Consider the following 17,227-nt stretch of genomic DNA (forward strand, 5'->3'; position numbering starts at 1 on the left):
CTCTAACACAATGGGGACAAATGAAGCAGGACAGATCCCGCAGTCACAGAGACCTTCTCGTTTGGGCCTTGAACTTCAGAGCATCTTCAGCTCATTTTTGGAGCCTGGAGATGAACCTGCTTTGCCTATGTGGAAATCAAATATTTCTACCCCACCACTTCAAGGATTGCCCTTGAAGTGGATGTGGCTCATTTGTGTTTGTGGTTATGTTAACCCTCTGAGCTTAACTGTGTAGTAAAGATGCCCAGATTCAGATTATTCCTCCTCCCTCTTTCCCACTGCAGTAATGCTTTGCCCTTCATTGTACATTTTTGTGGACACTATTAGAGCATAAATCTTCAAAAGTTCTTCAAGCTCACTTTGACCTACATCTTGCACATATGGGAACTTTCCTTCCCAGATTGTCTTTCTGAGCACACTGGCTCATTACAGTTTTGAACACTGAACTCTCACTCGTATTACTTTACTGCCTGGTTTATGCGCTGAATGTCAAAACAGGCATCAGAAATCTGATTTATGACGATATATACAGAAATTGTGGTGCCTGCTGGTGGCTGGGTGTCAGCTGGCAGCTCCTCATCAGGATTTCCGCATCAGGACAGCAGGGCCCAGCCTGGCAGCCTAGAGACAGCATTGCCAAGTGTGAACTCCAAAACCATCATTCAGGACCAACAGAGCTGCAAAGATTTTTGCAGCATCCTGAAATCCATTTGCTCTCCAGCTTTAACCACATTTGACTACACTCTGTTTCTGTGTTTTTTTTTTCAAGCAGAAGTCAATGCTTGTTTTTAAAAAAACGATAGCTGAATAAATCAAGCAGACTCCAAATGCCAATACGAAAAAGATTTTGTAATCTCTTCCCTTTTCCATTATAAACATCTGAAAATTATGTATAAAGCCATAAGCCCACAACATGCACAGGCACTGATAAAGAAACTAAGCTTCCTCCACTAATTTACCGCTTCATCTTGATTTTCACTCCTGCTCATGAGCGCACTCTCCCCCACCCCGGTTATATACCGGCTCAATACAGCCCGGCTGCCATTACTTCACGCACCAGCAATGCATCCCCCCCCTCCCCCGCCCTCTTCCTCCGCAGCCCCAGGCTACGGGCTGCGCCCCCGCCGCCAGCAGCCGGCCCGGAACGCGGAGGGTGGAGCCGCGCCGCCAGCGCCTCCTCCCGCCTCTCCTCCCCCAACGTGCGCGGCCGCGGCGCTACGCGAGCACGGGGATCCAGCGCGGCCTACGGGCAGCGCCGGGGCCGCCATGGCCGGGGAGGTGAAAACGAAACTGTCCAAGAATTTGCTGCGCATGAAGGTGAGGTGGGTGGGGAGGGGGGGGGGGGGGGGTCTGCGGGCTGGTCTGCGGGAACGGGAGGTAAAGGGAGGCCGGGCCGGGCCTGGCTACGGGGCCGCTGGGAGCGGATGGGGCGGGCCAGCAGCGCGCTATGCCGGGCTGTAGCGGCCCTACCCGGTGGGGGCTGCGCCTCTGCCGCCATCTCAGTGCCCCTCGCTGGGTCGGGGTATTTCCGCTTCTTGCACCTCCGCGCAAGGCTGCTGTGTTTGTGTCCTGTGCGCGGTGCTTCTATATGCATACAAACGCGTGTCTTTAGTTCTGTCTTTTCGCTTAGCCCTGCTGCTTTCTGAACTGCTCTGCTCCAACCAACTTCACCAGCAAGGGGCTGCTACGAGAGCTGCCCCGGAGAGGGATTGACTGTTCGTTGTGCCCCTTGTCTTTCTGTGTCTTGGACCACTTTTCCCCCCTCTCTTCCCATAGACGCATATATGCTGCTGCTGTTAACCTTGGCCAGCCCACCATGCCTGCAGCTCTGTGTCTCAGGCCAGGTGGATTTGCAGGTTCTGGTTCTCATTGTGTAATTCAACACCTAATTCAGTAAAGTGCATCCTCCTGTGATGAGACTGCATCTATTAAAAGTTGGATTACCATTAACTTTTCTTTGAAACGATACCTGTTATATTTTGATAATCCAGCCAGGCTGGATGTGGCTCTGGGCAGCCTGGTCTGGTGTTGGCGACGCTGCACATAGCAGGGAGGTTGAAACTACGTGATCATTGTGGTTCTTTTCAACCCAGCCCATTTTTTTGATTATATGGGCCTCTGTGGCTTCTTGCTTGTGGTGTTTCACTTAACATCGTGCATTTTTTTACCCCCTGTTCATGTGGGCCATATTTTTAGACACTTGGCTGAAAGATATTTAGCTGACAGGTTCAACCTGCCACGTAGAGTGGACCCTGATACAGTAAGATGGTGAAATATTTACCTCAGTAAGTAGGTGCTGCTAATGAAAGGCTAAAATTCATGCACAGAAGGAACAAAACACCTCCTACATTGTTCTCAAACGCAATTGGATGTTGAGTTTAGTTAGGCAGCAGTGCAAGAGAGGGCAAGACTCTGGATTGCAGCACTGCTGATCTTTTTCTCATTTTTATGCAATAATCTCTTCTTAGGTGGAACTTATGCTTCTATTTTTTGCCATTTTTAGAGGTTTTTTTAGATTTCCTTCAGGCAGTGAAAAACCAGTCATGAATGTGGTGCCTTGACATTTGCAGGCTTAGAGACCAGGCAGCATTAACCAGCTTAAAAGAGGTGTGCGGGTTTTGAGAAGGTTGTACACAGATCTTGTACACAGATCTTAAACTCAGTGCTTCCCTTCTGCAGATCTTGTTGTTGACAAATATTTTAATAATCTTTTAGCAGTTGCCTCTGCAAGTGTGGATAAGATGGATCATTGCAATTCAGTATGCACTCAAAGGTGGCGTGTGGTCAGTGGTCAGATCTTTTCACGGAGATGTGCTCACCTCTTGATGTCAAAAGATGGCTCCTGCTTTTAGCATAATAGAGTCATATGATTGTAAGTTAGTTCTTGTACTGCTTGATCCACATGCCAGCTAATCCAGATAGCCCAACGATTATTGACGTGCATACTCTGCACCTACCCCCATTGGTGTATTTTTGATTCATCCACATGTGCTTACAGATAAATACAACCAGATTTTTTTAATCTATTTATTCCTGAAGTAATCATTAGGAACATAATATTTAAAATGTAATGTGGAATGATTATTTAATTGTGTGCTTGTAGCAAAATTTCTCCTATTGAGATTTCTGACTGGCTAAACAATCTCCTTGAGAATGATGATATGGTTTGAGATATGCTTTTCCACATGATAGATTCCCTCATTTTCCTCAAGCAGATACTGTAATTTTAATTGGAAATCTTTGACATATTTTGGGTTGACTCGAAAACAAAAGTCAATTTTTCTTTCATTAATGATCTTACACAAATGAATGCAAATAAAAATATAATGGAAAATGAGATGTTAGCACTATGTTGGTTTTCATGATGGGGTTTGTTTTGTTTTGACTGGACTTTTTGTAATGATGAGAAGACGTGGGTGTTTATATGTGATGTATATTGCATACACATATTACCTGCGTGCTCTAAATAAGCTCAGTAATGCATGTTTTTTGTGGGAGACAAGTATTTTGTGATGGCTTCTTGGGTTCTATCCCCAAACCAAGTCCACGCTAACTGAATAAAATTATGTCCAAGTCTATGCTAATGTTCAAGAGACAGATGAGCCCCAGTGGTGTTATGTCAGCCTGCAAGCTTAGCTAAACACGGAAATGATGCTGCTTATATGAGAGAGGTAAGATTCATTGAGATAAGATTCTTCTGTGCTGTTGCACAGACAGGTTCCTCTTGGTGGCCACCAAGCAATTTTTGTACATCAGTGTGTATAAACAGTACTGGTGGCCTCTTGCTGCAGATTGCATCTGTGTGAATGTGCCTTGCTGCCAGATGCAGTTTTTGAGGTGCTTTCTGTAGCCCCAAAGGAAGATCCCAGCTCTTAGGGGTGTCTTTGTATCCAAGTGTGGATGTGGCTGACTGTTGACTTCCAGTAGATGGTTGTGATCCACAGTTGTTCACTTTTGCTCTGTTTTCCCAAACACAAACCAAACTCAGAGAAGATCACAGAAAGCATGTACTGCTTATATCAACGGTTAAATGGTATAGAATGAATAATTGTTGTCATGTAATTATTGCCTGCCAGAACATACTCAAAAAGCCTGAAGTTGTATCTCTCTTTTTAGTTCATGCAAAGGGGTTTGGACTCACAAACTAAAAAGCAACTCGATGAAGAGGAAAAGAAGATAATTAGTGACGAACACTGGTATCTTGATTTACCAGATCTAAAGGAGAAAGAGTAAGCTTCTACTTTTGTACTTCTTATCATCATTGGATTGTTTTATAGTGCAAACAGAATGTAATTGTTTTTCTTACACAGGAAATACTATTACTAACCAATTGAAAGAAGCAAAAAAAAACAGTAGCAGACCAGGAGTACAGCTTTCTTTTTTTTTTTCCAGAAATGTTCTCAAGGTTAAATAATCCAGCGTTTGACCTACTTTCTTTTCTTCATGCTTTGTTTTCTCTCACCCCCACTTTCTTGTAGATGCATGTAATTAGTTTCTTTCAAGCAGGAACAAATTCATTCATTGCTGGTTTTTTTTTTTTTCTTTCATTCAAAAAAAAAGAATTTGAAACTTTGTATGAGTAACCTGAAATCCAGTCACATGGTTGGGTCCATTCAGGACAAGTTCTATCTTCTGAGTACAGATCACTTCAAATCCTGCTTTTGAAAAAGGAGGGAGAATGGATGAAGCAAAAATAAAGGAGGGCTTAGTTAATAGGGAAGCAAATGTCCCTTCCTGCTATGTCGAAAGGTGCTTTAAATAGCAAAGGAACTACTTTTTAAATACTTTTGTCCTTTAAAAAGAGAACAGAATTCTTCTAAAGGAAAACATATAATTTATAAAAAGCTGTGATCCATGGAATTAACTGTAATTGAATAGGTCACCTATAAGCTATTTTCCATGGCTGTTGCCGTGTATGACAGAATGGTTTGGGATCGTTTTTCTTTTCTTTCCGGGGTCATTAAAAGAGGGAAAAAAAAGGAGGGGGAATGGGAAAATCTTTCTCTGCTGAACAGAAAATTACACATTTATATCCTGACAGGCTGAAATAATACCAGGTCTAACATCACAATGAAAAATTCATTAGAAGCTTTTGCTGGTATAGTAATGCCACCTGGAGAGTGATATTTATGTGGTATTTTTATTCTGGCAAAAGCATTAATGTAGGTGGAATCGTACCAGCAAAGAGTGCTTTCTGTCAGGAGAGTTAATTTTCTTGTGGAACTGGCACAGCTTTACTGGCAGGCAGTATTCCTTTGCATTCCAAGCTCTTTGTATTGAAAGATTTATCAGAGCAATTAATCTTCAGAAAGTAGTTGATGGTATAAAATACACTGCAGTTTTGTTTATTTGTGTGGGGGAAGACAGCAAATGCTTTTTGCGTTTGTTTAATTTGATTATATTAAAGCACGCTGTTTGACAACTGCTGTGTTTGGGCTTTCATGCAGGAGCTATATAATAGAAGAGAGGAGCTTTATGCCATGTGAGGATCTACTTTATGGTAGAATGTCCTTCAAAGGATTCAATCCGGAAATTGAGGTACTATTTAATTGTCTTTTGAGGATTGAAGCCCTCAGGAATGAGGACTTCAGTGTTCACACTCCATGCTGTTTGGCCTTTGCAGCACTTCCTTATATAGCAAAACTGTGATTTCAGCCAAAATGCCAATCAGTGCAATGTCTAAGAAACAGAAACCTCTTACCTCCTGGTGTTGGTGGTTAATAAGTATGTGACTCCTGCAGATTTTCCTTCCTTGAGTTCAGGAGACTTTTCCACCTGCTGCTCACCAGAAAGATAGCTCGCTCTTCTTCCTCCTGTTTAATTCAGAGCCCAATCTTACAAACATTCAGCCCTGTTTATTCAGTACTTACTTGTATAAGTAAGAGCTTGAGGTTCCAGAGTTAAAAGTTCTAGGCAAGAGGATCTTTCATTTCTTTCCAGCATGATTCATGCTCATACAACTATTTCATACTGAAGTAGTAATAAAAGTGTTACTGCTGAACTGAAACAAGAAGATGAAAGTACAAAGCCAGAGGCATGCAGAAGGCTATGCAAGGTTATTTAATGGGGCATTCCTAGAGTTATTTTGAACTTGCTTTCACTGTGATTAGGCCTATCATTGCTTCATGGTTTATACTAGTAGTTTATTGTAGATCTTTGCAGATATTTTTCCACTGTAACAAAACCATTTCAAAGACTAGCATCACAATGAAAAAATTAGAAACTAAATCTCTGGTCTTCTGAAGCTGCCTGCCATGTTGTTGAGAATGCTTGAATAGTGCAGCTCACTGAAAAAAAACTGTCTCTCTGTTGCCTCTTTTCTCAAAAGCAAATAAAACTTAGCTTAGCAACAAGGAGGAATGTTGCCTTTTCTTGCAGCCCTGTGGTATAGCCTAAACAGGGTACTGCTAATGTAGGAAAGCAGTATTGAAACTGCTTCCTGCCTTCTGTGCTTTTATCCTGGCAGTGACATTATTTCAGCATAGCTGATGTTTTGTCAGGGTTACATGTTTAAGCTATTTCTTACTTCATTTTCAGAAATTAATGGTCCAAATGAACTCTAAGAGCAAGAAAGAAGAAATTGAAGAGGATGATAAAATGGAAGCTGATGTGTCTGATGAAGAAATGGCCAGAAGGTACATTATTCCTAATCAATACTGATTATGTCGTAAAATATGGCCTATGTTCTGGCATTTTCTGTGGGAGGAGAAACATAAAAAGTAAAAAACAAAACAAACAGCATTTGATACTTCACAGAGCTGATTATCCAGGAATTCTGGTGTTTGTTCAGTGGAAGCTCCATGACTTTCAGGGTTAAAAAATCTCGTAGTTGTTTTCCACCTTTTGACATCCATGTATTCTATGCTAATTCCCTCTCAGCTCCAGATTGCTAAAAATCTTTAACTATCAAAATGAATAATAATTTAATCTGTGATCATGTAGCACTTGTGCTGCTTAAGCTTCCAGTGATGCGCTTTTTACAATAGTTTAATTGTTGATTACATTTATGATTTCCTGCATTGAACTTCTCTCTGATTATAGTAAGAACTGTCACTTTTTAATTATCTTTACAGATATGAAACACTAGTGGGAACAATAGGGAAGAAATTCTTGAAAAAAAGAGACCAGCGTGTTCTCCATGATGAAGATGAGGAAGAGAACAGTAATACAAGACCTAAGAAAGCTAGGAAAATGTTCTTAAAACCTCAGGATTAATGTCAGCTGCACAACTGGAGCTAATAGAAATGTTGTCTACCAAATATAGCCAATATGGCACCGAGAACTGAAGATTGTTTGGAGTTTTTGCTATTTTATGTGAAAGACAGAATTGTAAATCTGAGTCCATCCTTGTTGAAATGCCTGCTGTCCACATAACAAGCCTTTTCTGAAGTGGATGTGTATATAATGGATGTCATACATCCTTTCCTCTCTAAGCAGCTTTTAACATGTGGGATATTAAACCCATCAGCTGTTTTTAATGTTGTGCATAACTAGGATGAGTGTCAACGTGCAATCAATAGCAACAGTATTTATATTTTACGATAACATCTAAAATAAGTATTTGCAGTAAAGATGAGCTTTGCTCAATCCAATCCAGTGAGACAGTTCAGCTTTTGCTGCTATTTCTATTATGAAAATGAAAACCTTTGCTCTCTTCAATTCAAAAAAAAAAAAAAAAAAAAAAAAAAAAAAAACAAAACACCAAAAAACAAAAAAACAGTGGAAACATTTTTTTAACTGCTTGACAGATAAGCTGGGAAAAGAACAGAAACAAAATCCATTTTTGTAATTTTATTTTTTTATAAAGCATATTTAAAAATAGGAGCTTATAGCAAAGCGTTTCTTTTCCTAGAGCAAGGCAAATATTGGGCAATGTTTCCAGTTTGACACTTGAGCAGATTGTGAGCCTTCAATTTCTGTCTTCCAAAAGAAGTTTGCTAATCTTGTCTCTTTTTTCCAACCCAAAAATTCCAAACTTATAATTATCTGGATCTTAACATAGAAGCACAATAACAGCTTCAGAAACATGTTTGGAGAGATAATAAAACTGATTTTTTTTTTTTTTTTTTTGTGGTTAATGATTGTGGTTTAACTAATTTAATGTTAAAAAACAATTATGCTTAATACAGTCAGATAGAAGAAACGATCCTGATTTGTGCTGGTTGCGGATGTCCCCAGATATCAGCTGACTGAGCTTTTCTCTGTTCAGCACGTAACAAAGGCATCTGAAGCAGTGCTAGGACCCAAGCATCACAGCCTTTTGTCAGTGCTTTGGAAAACAGAAAGGTCAGTGTGGTTTTGTCTGAAATCATAGCAGTTCTCTGCATTCTGGCTTTCAAAAAGTAGTTTTTATCTGTTACTTTCCTCATCGAGGTGTCTGAATTACTCATCCTTGATGATAACTTTCTGGAGAAAGAAATTTGTTGAATTGTTGCAAGTGGTGACCATTCCATCCTGGACCTGAGGGTTCTTTTTTTCCCATTTTTTAAACTACTCAGTAAAACGACACTTTCGACAACTCAATTATATGAAGAAAGAGCCTTATGTCTGTATTTGCATGTGTGATATATGAACTGTAATCTGTATATCAGGAGCACCTTGTTAGATATTCAAGATGGATCACACATGGAAAGAGAAATACACTTCTAACCTAGTAAGGAAGCTTCGTACAGGTGGGAAGTCTGTGATTCATGATCTGAGATAGTTTTTCAGAGCTAATTAAATGCAACTGGTTGAATTACTTAAAATTTGATCATATATTATCACTGGCTGGAAAGAAGTTAATGATGGCAAGACATTTTTCTTCCCACGGAAGATATGACCTGAGCTAAGAAATGATTTATTGTTGGTCATCACAAGAGAAACTCAGAATGTATCCCATTACTCTTTCTTGCTTATTAGTAGGAAATTGATTCCCCTCTATGAGAATACGTTTCTTTATGAGAATTTCTACATGGCTGTGCTGGATAGTTGAGGGAGGTGTCTTCTTTGAACCACCAGCAGCCATGTTCCCACAACTGCCCTTCCCTGAGGGAAAGTGGAGTGTTCAGTGACATTGTGTAGAGGAGTTCTGGGGTAATTCTGGTGACTACCTGTGGCTCAGGTAAACATTTTGTGAAGTCTTGCTTGGTTGAGTCTGTATGCAGTGTGTTCTGTTGCACTGCACAATTCTGTTCAGTCCGATGAAGGGTAATTTTGTGCAGCTGAAGTGTATTCTGCCATACACGGGTCCTTAACTTCATGTTGTGTCCTGGTGAATGGCTGGGAGTTTGAGTGGCAAGGTGTGTTTGTGCAGAGTGAACTCTCATCAGCTTCAAGAAAATCCATGGTTCATTTGTCTCCTGAAAATGCCTGACACTAACTGTGAGGACTGTAGTATGTCAGGTCTTGGTTTATTATCTTCAGATCTGGGTGCTTTGTTCGTGTTTAGCTGGTGGGTAGGTGAGCTACTGAAATGCTGTAGTATGACCAACTACTTGGTTGTAGCATAATCGGAGCCTATCCATGAGGAGTTTGTAAAGTGCAATGTTAAGATTCATGGTATGTTACTACAAATGAGGCAGAATTCAAAATCTTCCCAGTCTTACTTTCTAAAGGTGCCTGTGTGTCCAAAGTTACCAGCAGGCATTTAGAATTAGATAGGGTCCTCAGAAATACCCATCTGTATTTCCAACTTTATAAATACAAATGTGTGTGGGTTTTTTTAAATCAGACCTCTAGTTTTGTAGCCAAGGTAGAAACATTGTGCTGTATGAAATTTCTATTTGAATTATTCTTGACAGAGCTGTAAGTGTAGCAGTGAAATATTCATACTGCAAACCTACATTAATTCAAGCTTTCTTGGCTCCGAAACGGTCTCAAACGCAGATCCATTTTCATGAACATCTTTCTAAGCTGTAGAATTTAAAACCCACGTGGTCATGTTTTCCAAATGAAAAGTAGAGATCTTTGAGATCTGAAAGAAGTTGGGATAAGTAGTATTTCTGTTCAAATAAAAAAAATAAAAAGCAAAATTCAGAGAGAGAGTTACCAGACATGAGAAGTGTTTGTGCCTGTTGTACTAAGGTACCTATCAAACAAAGTGTGTTGTAGTTCATGCCTGCTGACAGCTCACTGTGTTAAGTTTAAACATGCTTCTTGACAGGTGGAATTTTTGTCCCTCTTTTTGACAGTGTTGGAAATGTGAGAATTGAACAACTTCGTCTTTATTGCTCATGCTTCTTCTTCTGCTACTTTTATTCTGCTTAGAATTGGATCTTAAAAACTACTGGACCAGAGTGCAACTGCAGTGAGACATCCTGAATCTTCCCTTTAGTAATGCATGAGCTTTTTAAACTTTGACTCTTTGGAGAGGGAGGAGGATGGGTAGTGGTGCCATGAAGTTTGAACGGCGTTTCTTCCTCTGTGTGTCTTGTTTTCTAATAAGATTCTCCATTATACAGTTACACAATTGTGGATGGCTGTCATTGCCATTGGGCACTGTGTGTGTGTAATGGGCAGCTGGGCTGGGATTCTGGGAGCTGCTCCAGAATTCAGACTTAAAAAGAAATTGTCTCATCTTTCTGTTAATTGGAATGCTGTACTTGTAAATTTTACTTGGAATTGTAAAAGTGGGGGTGGGAGGAGGCGGGGGGTTCTATGCGTTTGTTCTGCTTCATTTGAACAACAGTCTGCAACTAAAACTGCACAATAGCTTAGGCTCTCATTAAACCTTCCTTAAAGAGAGATTGTTAATAAGGTATAGTGATGGCAAAGGATGTCAAAGTGCCTTGCAGCTGTGTGATTCTGTGTTTCACTACTGCATGTGAATGCAAGCTTCTCTGAGAGCTGATGCTTTAATTACTTGTTTGTATTTTTCTTTTTGGTCTAGGAGAGTGTCTGTCTTCTGTAATAATGCCTTGCTAGTGAAACTGCGGCAGGAAGCTTCTGGGTTTGTTTGGTTTTATTCGTTTTTACACCATTCTCATCCCAAACCTTTGAGACATTTTGGGTCTGACATTCACACCTGAATAACTTCAGGCTTTTTATCAGCTTATTGGGAGCTTTAGTTAAAGTGTGGAACGGTTCCTGTACGTGTTGACTTTTCTTTATGTGATTTGATGCTGCATGATGAGGACCTGGTTATACTTGTCACGTGGAGAGGAAAAACACATCTCAGAAAGTTGTTATCAACAGGTGGAGTCAGAGAAAGGGCTGAAGCTTCAGTCATTGCCCACCACATAAATCTTAAGAAAGTAATACTTGGAAGGAGTACCTGTGTTGAATCTCATCTTTACAGACATGGTTAAAGTATGAGTCTATAGTGCTCGGCTTGAGGATGCCTTGCACATCACAACCTGAGCAATTACCTGGGAGCAATAGCAGGAACATCTCCAGAGAAATACAGAGGCAGAATAACTAGCCTGTAAATGGTTGCCCTCAAGACAAGAGGCAGCAGCACCAGAGAACAGCTGTAGTTCACTGCATAGAGGAATATGGTAGAGGTATCATAGAGGTGACCTGGGTTGAATGCTGATGGGATTTTCTGTCAGCCAAAATGGAGGTGGTAAGTGTTCTGAAACTCAGAATGTTCCTTGGGGTCTTGAGGAACAGCTTGTGATCAATCACTTAGAAAGGGGTGAAAACCCTTAATGAGACCTTAGTATGATGTAGTAGTAAGAACACAAATTACAGAACAAAGTCTTTAGTTCATAGAAAAAGTGTTCCCACCTCAGTAAGATCTTTCATTGTCTCCAGTTGCTTCCTGCTTGGTCCTTAGTTCTCCGTCTCTGAGCAGGCAGAACTGCCACCATGGCCAATGGACAGGGAGGAGCCAGCCCAGCACAGGACGTGGTAGGGGACCTTCTCTTCAACCTGCACATTCTTTACAGGCAGCTCTCACAACTTACCATCTCCAGCACACTGCCAAATTTGGTATTGGCCTGTTTGGTTCAAGAAGTCTGTGGTGGGCAGGGTTGACCAGCAGATTGACAGCACGACTGTGCAGACCTCATTTACTTAGTTAATGGTGCATGCAAGACAGCAACTCTTCATGTTTTTGTTTTCCTTTATTACCATGTGAAGGAGGAAAAGGGTATTTTCTGGTATTGCTGCTGATCTCGTGGACTTGGGAGCATTTTTGCTTCTTCAGTGGTTTTCTTGGTCAGGCTTTTTGCAGAAAAGCATGATGGGGGAAACTTTTTTTTTTTTTTTTTTTTTAATTTTTAAAGGGAAAATGCAATTGTTAAATACTTTAAAGGAGTTTCTTCATATTTGGTTGGCTCCATGGTGGTTTTATTTATTTATTTGTTTGTTTTTCTTCAACTGAATACAGATGACGAAACTAACTTGTGATACTAGAGATCTTATGCTAGGCATTTGTCATTCAGGATAGCATGCAGATTCCCACATTTGCTATACACAAAAAGCAGGGTGGATTTAAGGCTGTAGTGGGGTCAGCTTCATTGTTCTACTGCTGTTATACAAATAATTTGCAATACTGATAATACGAAATTTCTACCCCATTTGAGGTAGAAGTACGTCTAAGCTAGTTGAAACATTTAAGCACCACTCAACCTGTTACAGGATGATTATTTATCAGAAGCAAAGCTTGTAGGTATCTCCTTAGAACCCATCAGGCACAATAATGCTGCAGTATATACAATTTGCATCAAAGGAAAAATACCTACGTACCAAAAATTACCTTGGGCAGTTTGCTGCAGTAATGACAGAAGGGATGCACATGATGATAATTTTCATTTTGTACTGTGTTTTCATCTAAGGATGATGGTGAAGGAATTACACCTCCTAATGTTCCTTTCAAAGATGACAATATTGTTCAACCTATATTAAAGGTAATGAGATGAGCAGTGAGTGGTTAGATCTGGTGAAAAATGAAGTTTTAAATGCATACTTCATTGTCTAAAAGCTCGCAGATGACTTTTTTCCTATAATGGCCGTAGAAAATGTGTTGGCAGCATATCACAATTAATAATCCTTACTCCAATTTATGTGCTACAGGCACTCCAAAATTACTCTGAGATATTTCTTACCCAAGTTTATAACCAGATTCAAATCAGTCTCTACATTCGTGCCAAAAAACTGAACCGCAGTCATCTCACAGAAAATAATTCTATCTACCTGACAGATGAGTCTTAAATCCCTGTTTTTCTCCTTTCTCCAGAGTGAAATTCACTTTAATCTGGTATTAATGTATTTTTCCTTCAGTCGCCTGCAAGGGAATCCCATAATCTTGCAGTAGTGATTGCACAGACACGGAAGGCGCTGTACGCGTGCAGCATTACCATGGGTTTTTCCAGCCATCTAGATTGTATAAAATCCTTTGATGTTAATTGGGACAAGCTTTCTCTCTAGGGTGATGTTGAATTTATCTTTCAGTGTCTTCTCCACCTCTTCATCTTTAAGGGTTATAAATTCTACCAGATCCATGTTTTCCTTGTAATTGTATTTGGTCTCAGTGAGCGTCCACCCAATGAGCGCTCGGAAGCCGTCAGTGGTCTGAAGGGTGCAGATGGACTTCTTTGTGAAGAGGGACTCTGGAGACGTCTGAAGGTACGTGCACTGAAAGCAGAAATCTTCCACTGTCCGTGGTTCCAGACTGAACATATACACTTTCCGACGGTCTTTTTTCTCTAGAAGATCAGAATTAGAGAAATTCTGATTGGGGATATGTTGTTTCCGTCTCATTTTCTCGAGGTACCAGATGGCATTCTTTTCTGTGAAACGGAAGATACCAGGAGCCTGGGGCTGGTCTTTCCCTGATACAAGCTCCATTGGTTGCCACATTTGGTAGGATACACCAAAGCCTGCGTCAACAATGTAGGCTTTGCCCTCAATAACTACCTTCACCAGGAGGTGGGTCATGATGGTGGCATACGCGTTTTCATGTGGATTGAACACGTAGGCTCCCAAAAAGCTGGCGTCATACCCCAGGCATTTCAGGACCCAACCCAACAGCTGGTTATTTTCCATGCACCAACCACCACGCTTCTTGTGCACTATTTTGTTATAAACGTGCTCCAGCTCCAAAGTAATTTTCTCCCCACAATGGATGCTGAGGTTTTCAAATGGAACAGCGCGGATGTGGTGCTGGAATATATCAGTTAAGGTTTCCAAGTCTTGATTTTCAAGGGAACCTTTATACCCAGTTCTTGCAAAATACTCTTCAAGATTCATGTCTCCTGTGAAGGAAGGAAATGTGTTTTAGTTTTGTTTCTTTACATCAATGATTTATGATGCTGTGAAGAACTGCCCAGGCTGCTGCCTGCAAAGATGCATTAGTCTACTGAACCTCATCAGAGCAGTTTTTAAAGGTAACAAGTATTCACATCAAACAGTTCCCAGGGTTAAGAAGAGCAGTGCATGCGGGGGTTTATTTTTTGTCCTGGAGACATCCCTATGGCAAACAACTGATGGAATGGCAGCTTGATACGCAGTGCCTGCAAAATGGGGATTTGATGTCCTTGCATTGTAAGGGCAGGGTTAAGAAGAAATGCAAGATCACACTAGGGAGTGTTCAGTATGCTTCATGAAAAATAGTCTAACTGCTGAATGAAATGAGTGTCACTGGGGGAAGCAGTGTTGTCTGACAGTTGGAGGGCAAATAATTTGAGCCAGGATTCACATGTTCTTTTCATGAGCCTGCCACTACTCTGTGATCAAAAAACGAATGGCTCATTCTCTAGGTCTCTCCTTTCACCACTTACAAAAAGTGAAAATGATACTCCCTGCACATTTTGTAAAGTGTCAAATTTTATTCAGGTAATTGTATCTGGGAAAAAAAACTCTTGACCTTTTCAAGAGACACAGACCACTGAGTCTCTTGTCTGCTCCGAGTGTTGCACAAACTCATTTTGGTGTAGGAATAATGAACCTGAATGGAGGCGACTGACCTAAAATACAAAGAGCATATCTCTGGTCCTCGCTGTGCCCACAGGGTGCTTTGAAAGCGGGCAGTGAGTGGCTTAAAGCTCTCTAGACATGGCCTTTCCCAGAACTTGATTTATTTTGCCGAAGGAGGCATAACAGCATTATGCTCGGCATATACCTTGTCAGTCCTATCTTTAGCTGATCCCATCTCCTGCCCTGGCTTCACAGTACTATTCATGACCTAGTCTGCTGGATGAGGAGCTATACAATGTAATTTCTGCCTTCTAATCCATGAAAAGTCATGTGCACTGATCTGGCTTTCACAACGGTCCATTGTAATCTGCTGGCCATCATTGCGGGCTGGGACCTGTAGATGTCTGGTGAGACATTGTTTATAAAAAATACTGTAGATTGTCTGCTTGGACATTGAGCTGGAGATAAAAGGTTTTGAAGGCTTGAACCTTTACAAAGAAAATCCTAAGCATTTCAGCAGTCTAGAGTTAGTGCAAATATTTAGCTTCTTGACAGCCTGCAAAGCTAGTTGGAAATCTTTTGTGAATGCAGTAAGCTGAGGTTTAGACACTTAATATTAGTGACTTGGAAAGTCTATTGTATTCAGATAAATGCTGCAGTGAACCATTGAATGTTTACTGCTGCTAGAATTTCTCAAGGTGATTTTCAGCGACAGGTTTATGATGTGCATATGGATGTTACAGAAGCAGCTGTCCAAAGTGAATGGAGAGCCTCATCAAAAGCTGCATGTTATTTTCTACAGAAGGGAATTTAACTTCCAGTGATAATGTAAGCGTATTGCTGGAGGATATTCCAGTGTAATGTTTGTTCAGTAGAACACAAAGTTCTGGCATTTTATTCTTTTGACTTGCAGAATCCACATGATTCTATCTGATCCTACCTAGTCAGATTAAATGCTAAGTAGATCACACCAGCATAAAGTTGGTTCTTGAGTTTATAATACTAGTAATTTCTCTCTGCAGTTCCCTAATACTATGTTGATCTGTGTTAGATCTTAACCATAGGAGATAAAAACCTAGATTTTAAAAAGGAAATCCTACAAATGTGAGCAAGAAAACTCTCAAGGACTTCTTCTAAATGTGCAAATGAAGGTATTCAAGCACAAATTTACCTTGCTAGGATTATGCACATTATCAGCAATTTCACTGTTAAAACATAATATATATATATATCTGCCTACTTTTATCCTAACATACCAGCACACAGGCTTTCTGAGGATGGCAAAACACAGCCTGTAATTTCACTTTAACTTTTTTTTTAAGGACTTTAATTTTATTTTCAAAAAGCAGGATCTACTGATTGTTAAATGGCCTTCTTCTCTTTGGATGTGCAATATCCTTCAATGTAAATAAAAATTTTAAAAAGTTAATTTTTAAGAAAAGATTGTCATTCTGAATTTGTATCTACTGCTCTGAAGTTTCTCTTGTAGACATGTGAATCTCCTCCTGAAGAGCAGCAAGACAGAAGATTTGAGATCACTTTGTCATTTTGCCCTCTATAAGCAGCCATTATTTTAGCTCTACGTTTTTAAAATATTTATGCTAAGGAGAATTTTGCTTATGTGGGTCCCGATATCTTTTTACCATCATAAAGAAGCCATTTATTTGGTTGGCTTGTTAGTTTTGAGAAAATTAGCTTACCTCTTAAAATAACCTTCTTTGTTGATGTTTGCAGTTTCTGGGCTGGTTATTGCTGGGGCAGCAGCCTGAAGAGCCAGCAGTGGATACAAGTTGTGGGGGCTGACTTCTCTAAGCTCTGCAGTCCCTCACTCCTGCATCTTAAGTGCCAAGAAAGGGCAGAGTCCACCAAAAATGAATGCACGTGTTTGGACTTCACTGATCCATGAGCAAATTAAACTTTGTTTCTTCTCCATTAGTAGATGTTAATGTTTTCCGCTGGTTAAGACCAGCCTGAACTTGTTCTCCATGTAACGTAATTTCGGTAGATACTCACAAATGGTTCTGTAATTTTTTTATAATTGCGTTGCTGTTATTTGGTAAAGGAGCAATTTGTGGAGGAGGTTAGTCTTATGCTTTCTCCTGGTGCAAGGAGTTGCCAAGGTGTTGCAAGCTGTGTTTTCCCATGCTCCACGGATGTACGAAATGATCCATCTTGGCACACAAAGAACCTTTTTGATCCCTTCAGAGCTTCCACTGCAGCAGTAGTTACTTGGGAGCTGTAACAAATACCATGACAAACATTTATTGGCACAGTGTTGCATGAGAACAAAGTAATGCTCTCCCAGAATTGTCTGTCTGTACCTTCATGATGTTACATAGCTGTTTGTGATTCTCTCCTTGTGCAGCCTGTCTCCTTCATTTGATGG

The 17,227-nt window shown here is 40.4% G+C and overlaps 2 protein-coding genes across 2 annotated transcripts; one reads left to right on the forward strand and one right to left on the reverse strand.

The window, feature by feature from the left end:
- Positions 1 to 1,266: 1,266 nt before the first annotated feature.
- On the forward strand, positions 1,267 to 7,215 carry MPHOSPH6 (M-phase phosphoprotein 6; the record flags this gene model as incomplete). Its single annotated transcript, XM_079541208.1, has 5 exons — positions 1,267 to 1,317; positions 4,117 to 4,229; positions 5,448 to 5,538; positions 6,538 to 6,635; positions 7,074 to 7,215. The coding sequence occupies 5 exons, from the start codon at positions 1,267 to 1,269 to the stop codon at positions 7,213 to 7,215; spliced, it is 495 nt and encodes a 164-aa protein (XP_079397334.1).
- Positions 7,216 to 13,302: 6,087 nt separating this feature from the next.
- On the reverse strand, positions 13,303 to 14,175 carry LOC306950984 (arylamine N-acetyltransferase, pineal gland isozyme NAT-10; the record flags this gene model as incomplete). The annotated part of the gene is made up of 1 exon (XM_079541378.1): positions 13,303 to 14,175. The coding sequence occupies one exon, from the start codon at positions 14,173 to 14,175 to the stop codon at positions 13,303 to 13,305; it is 873 nt and encodes a 290-aa protein (XP_079397504.1).
- Between the last annotated feature and the right edge of the window lie 3,052 nt (positions 14,176 to 17,227).

This window comes from Tetrao urogallus (assembly GCF_951394365.1).
Source record: "Tetrao urogallus genome assembly, chromosome: 12".
Lineage (NCBI taxonomy): Eukaryota > Metazoa > Chordata > Aves > Galliformes > Phasianidae > Tetrao > Tetrao urogallus.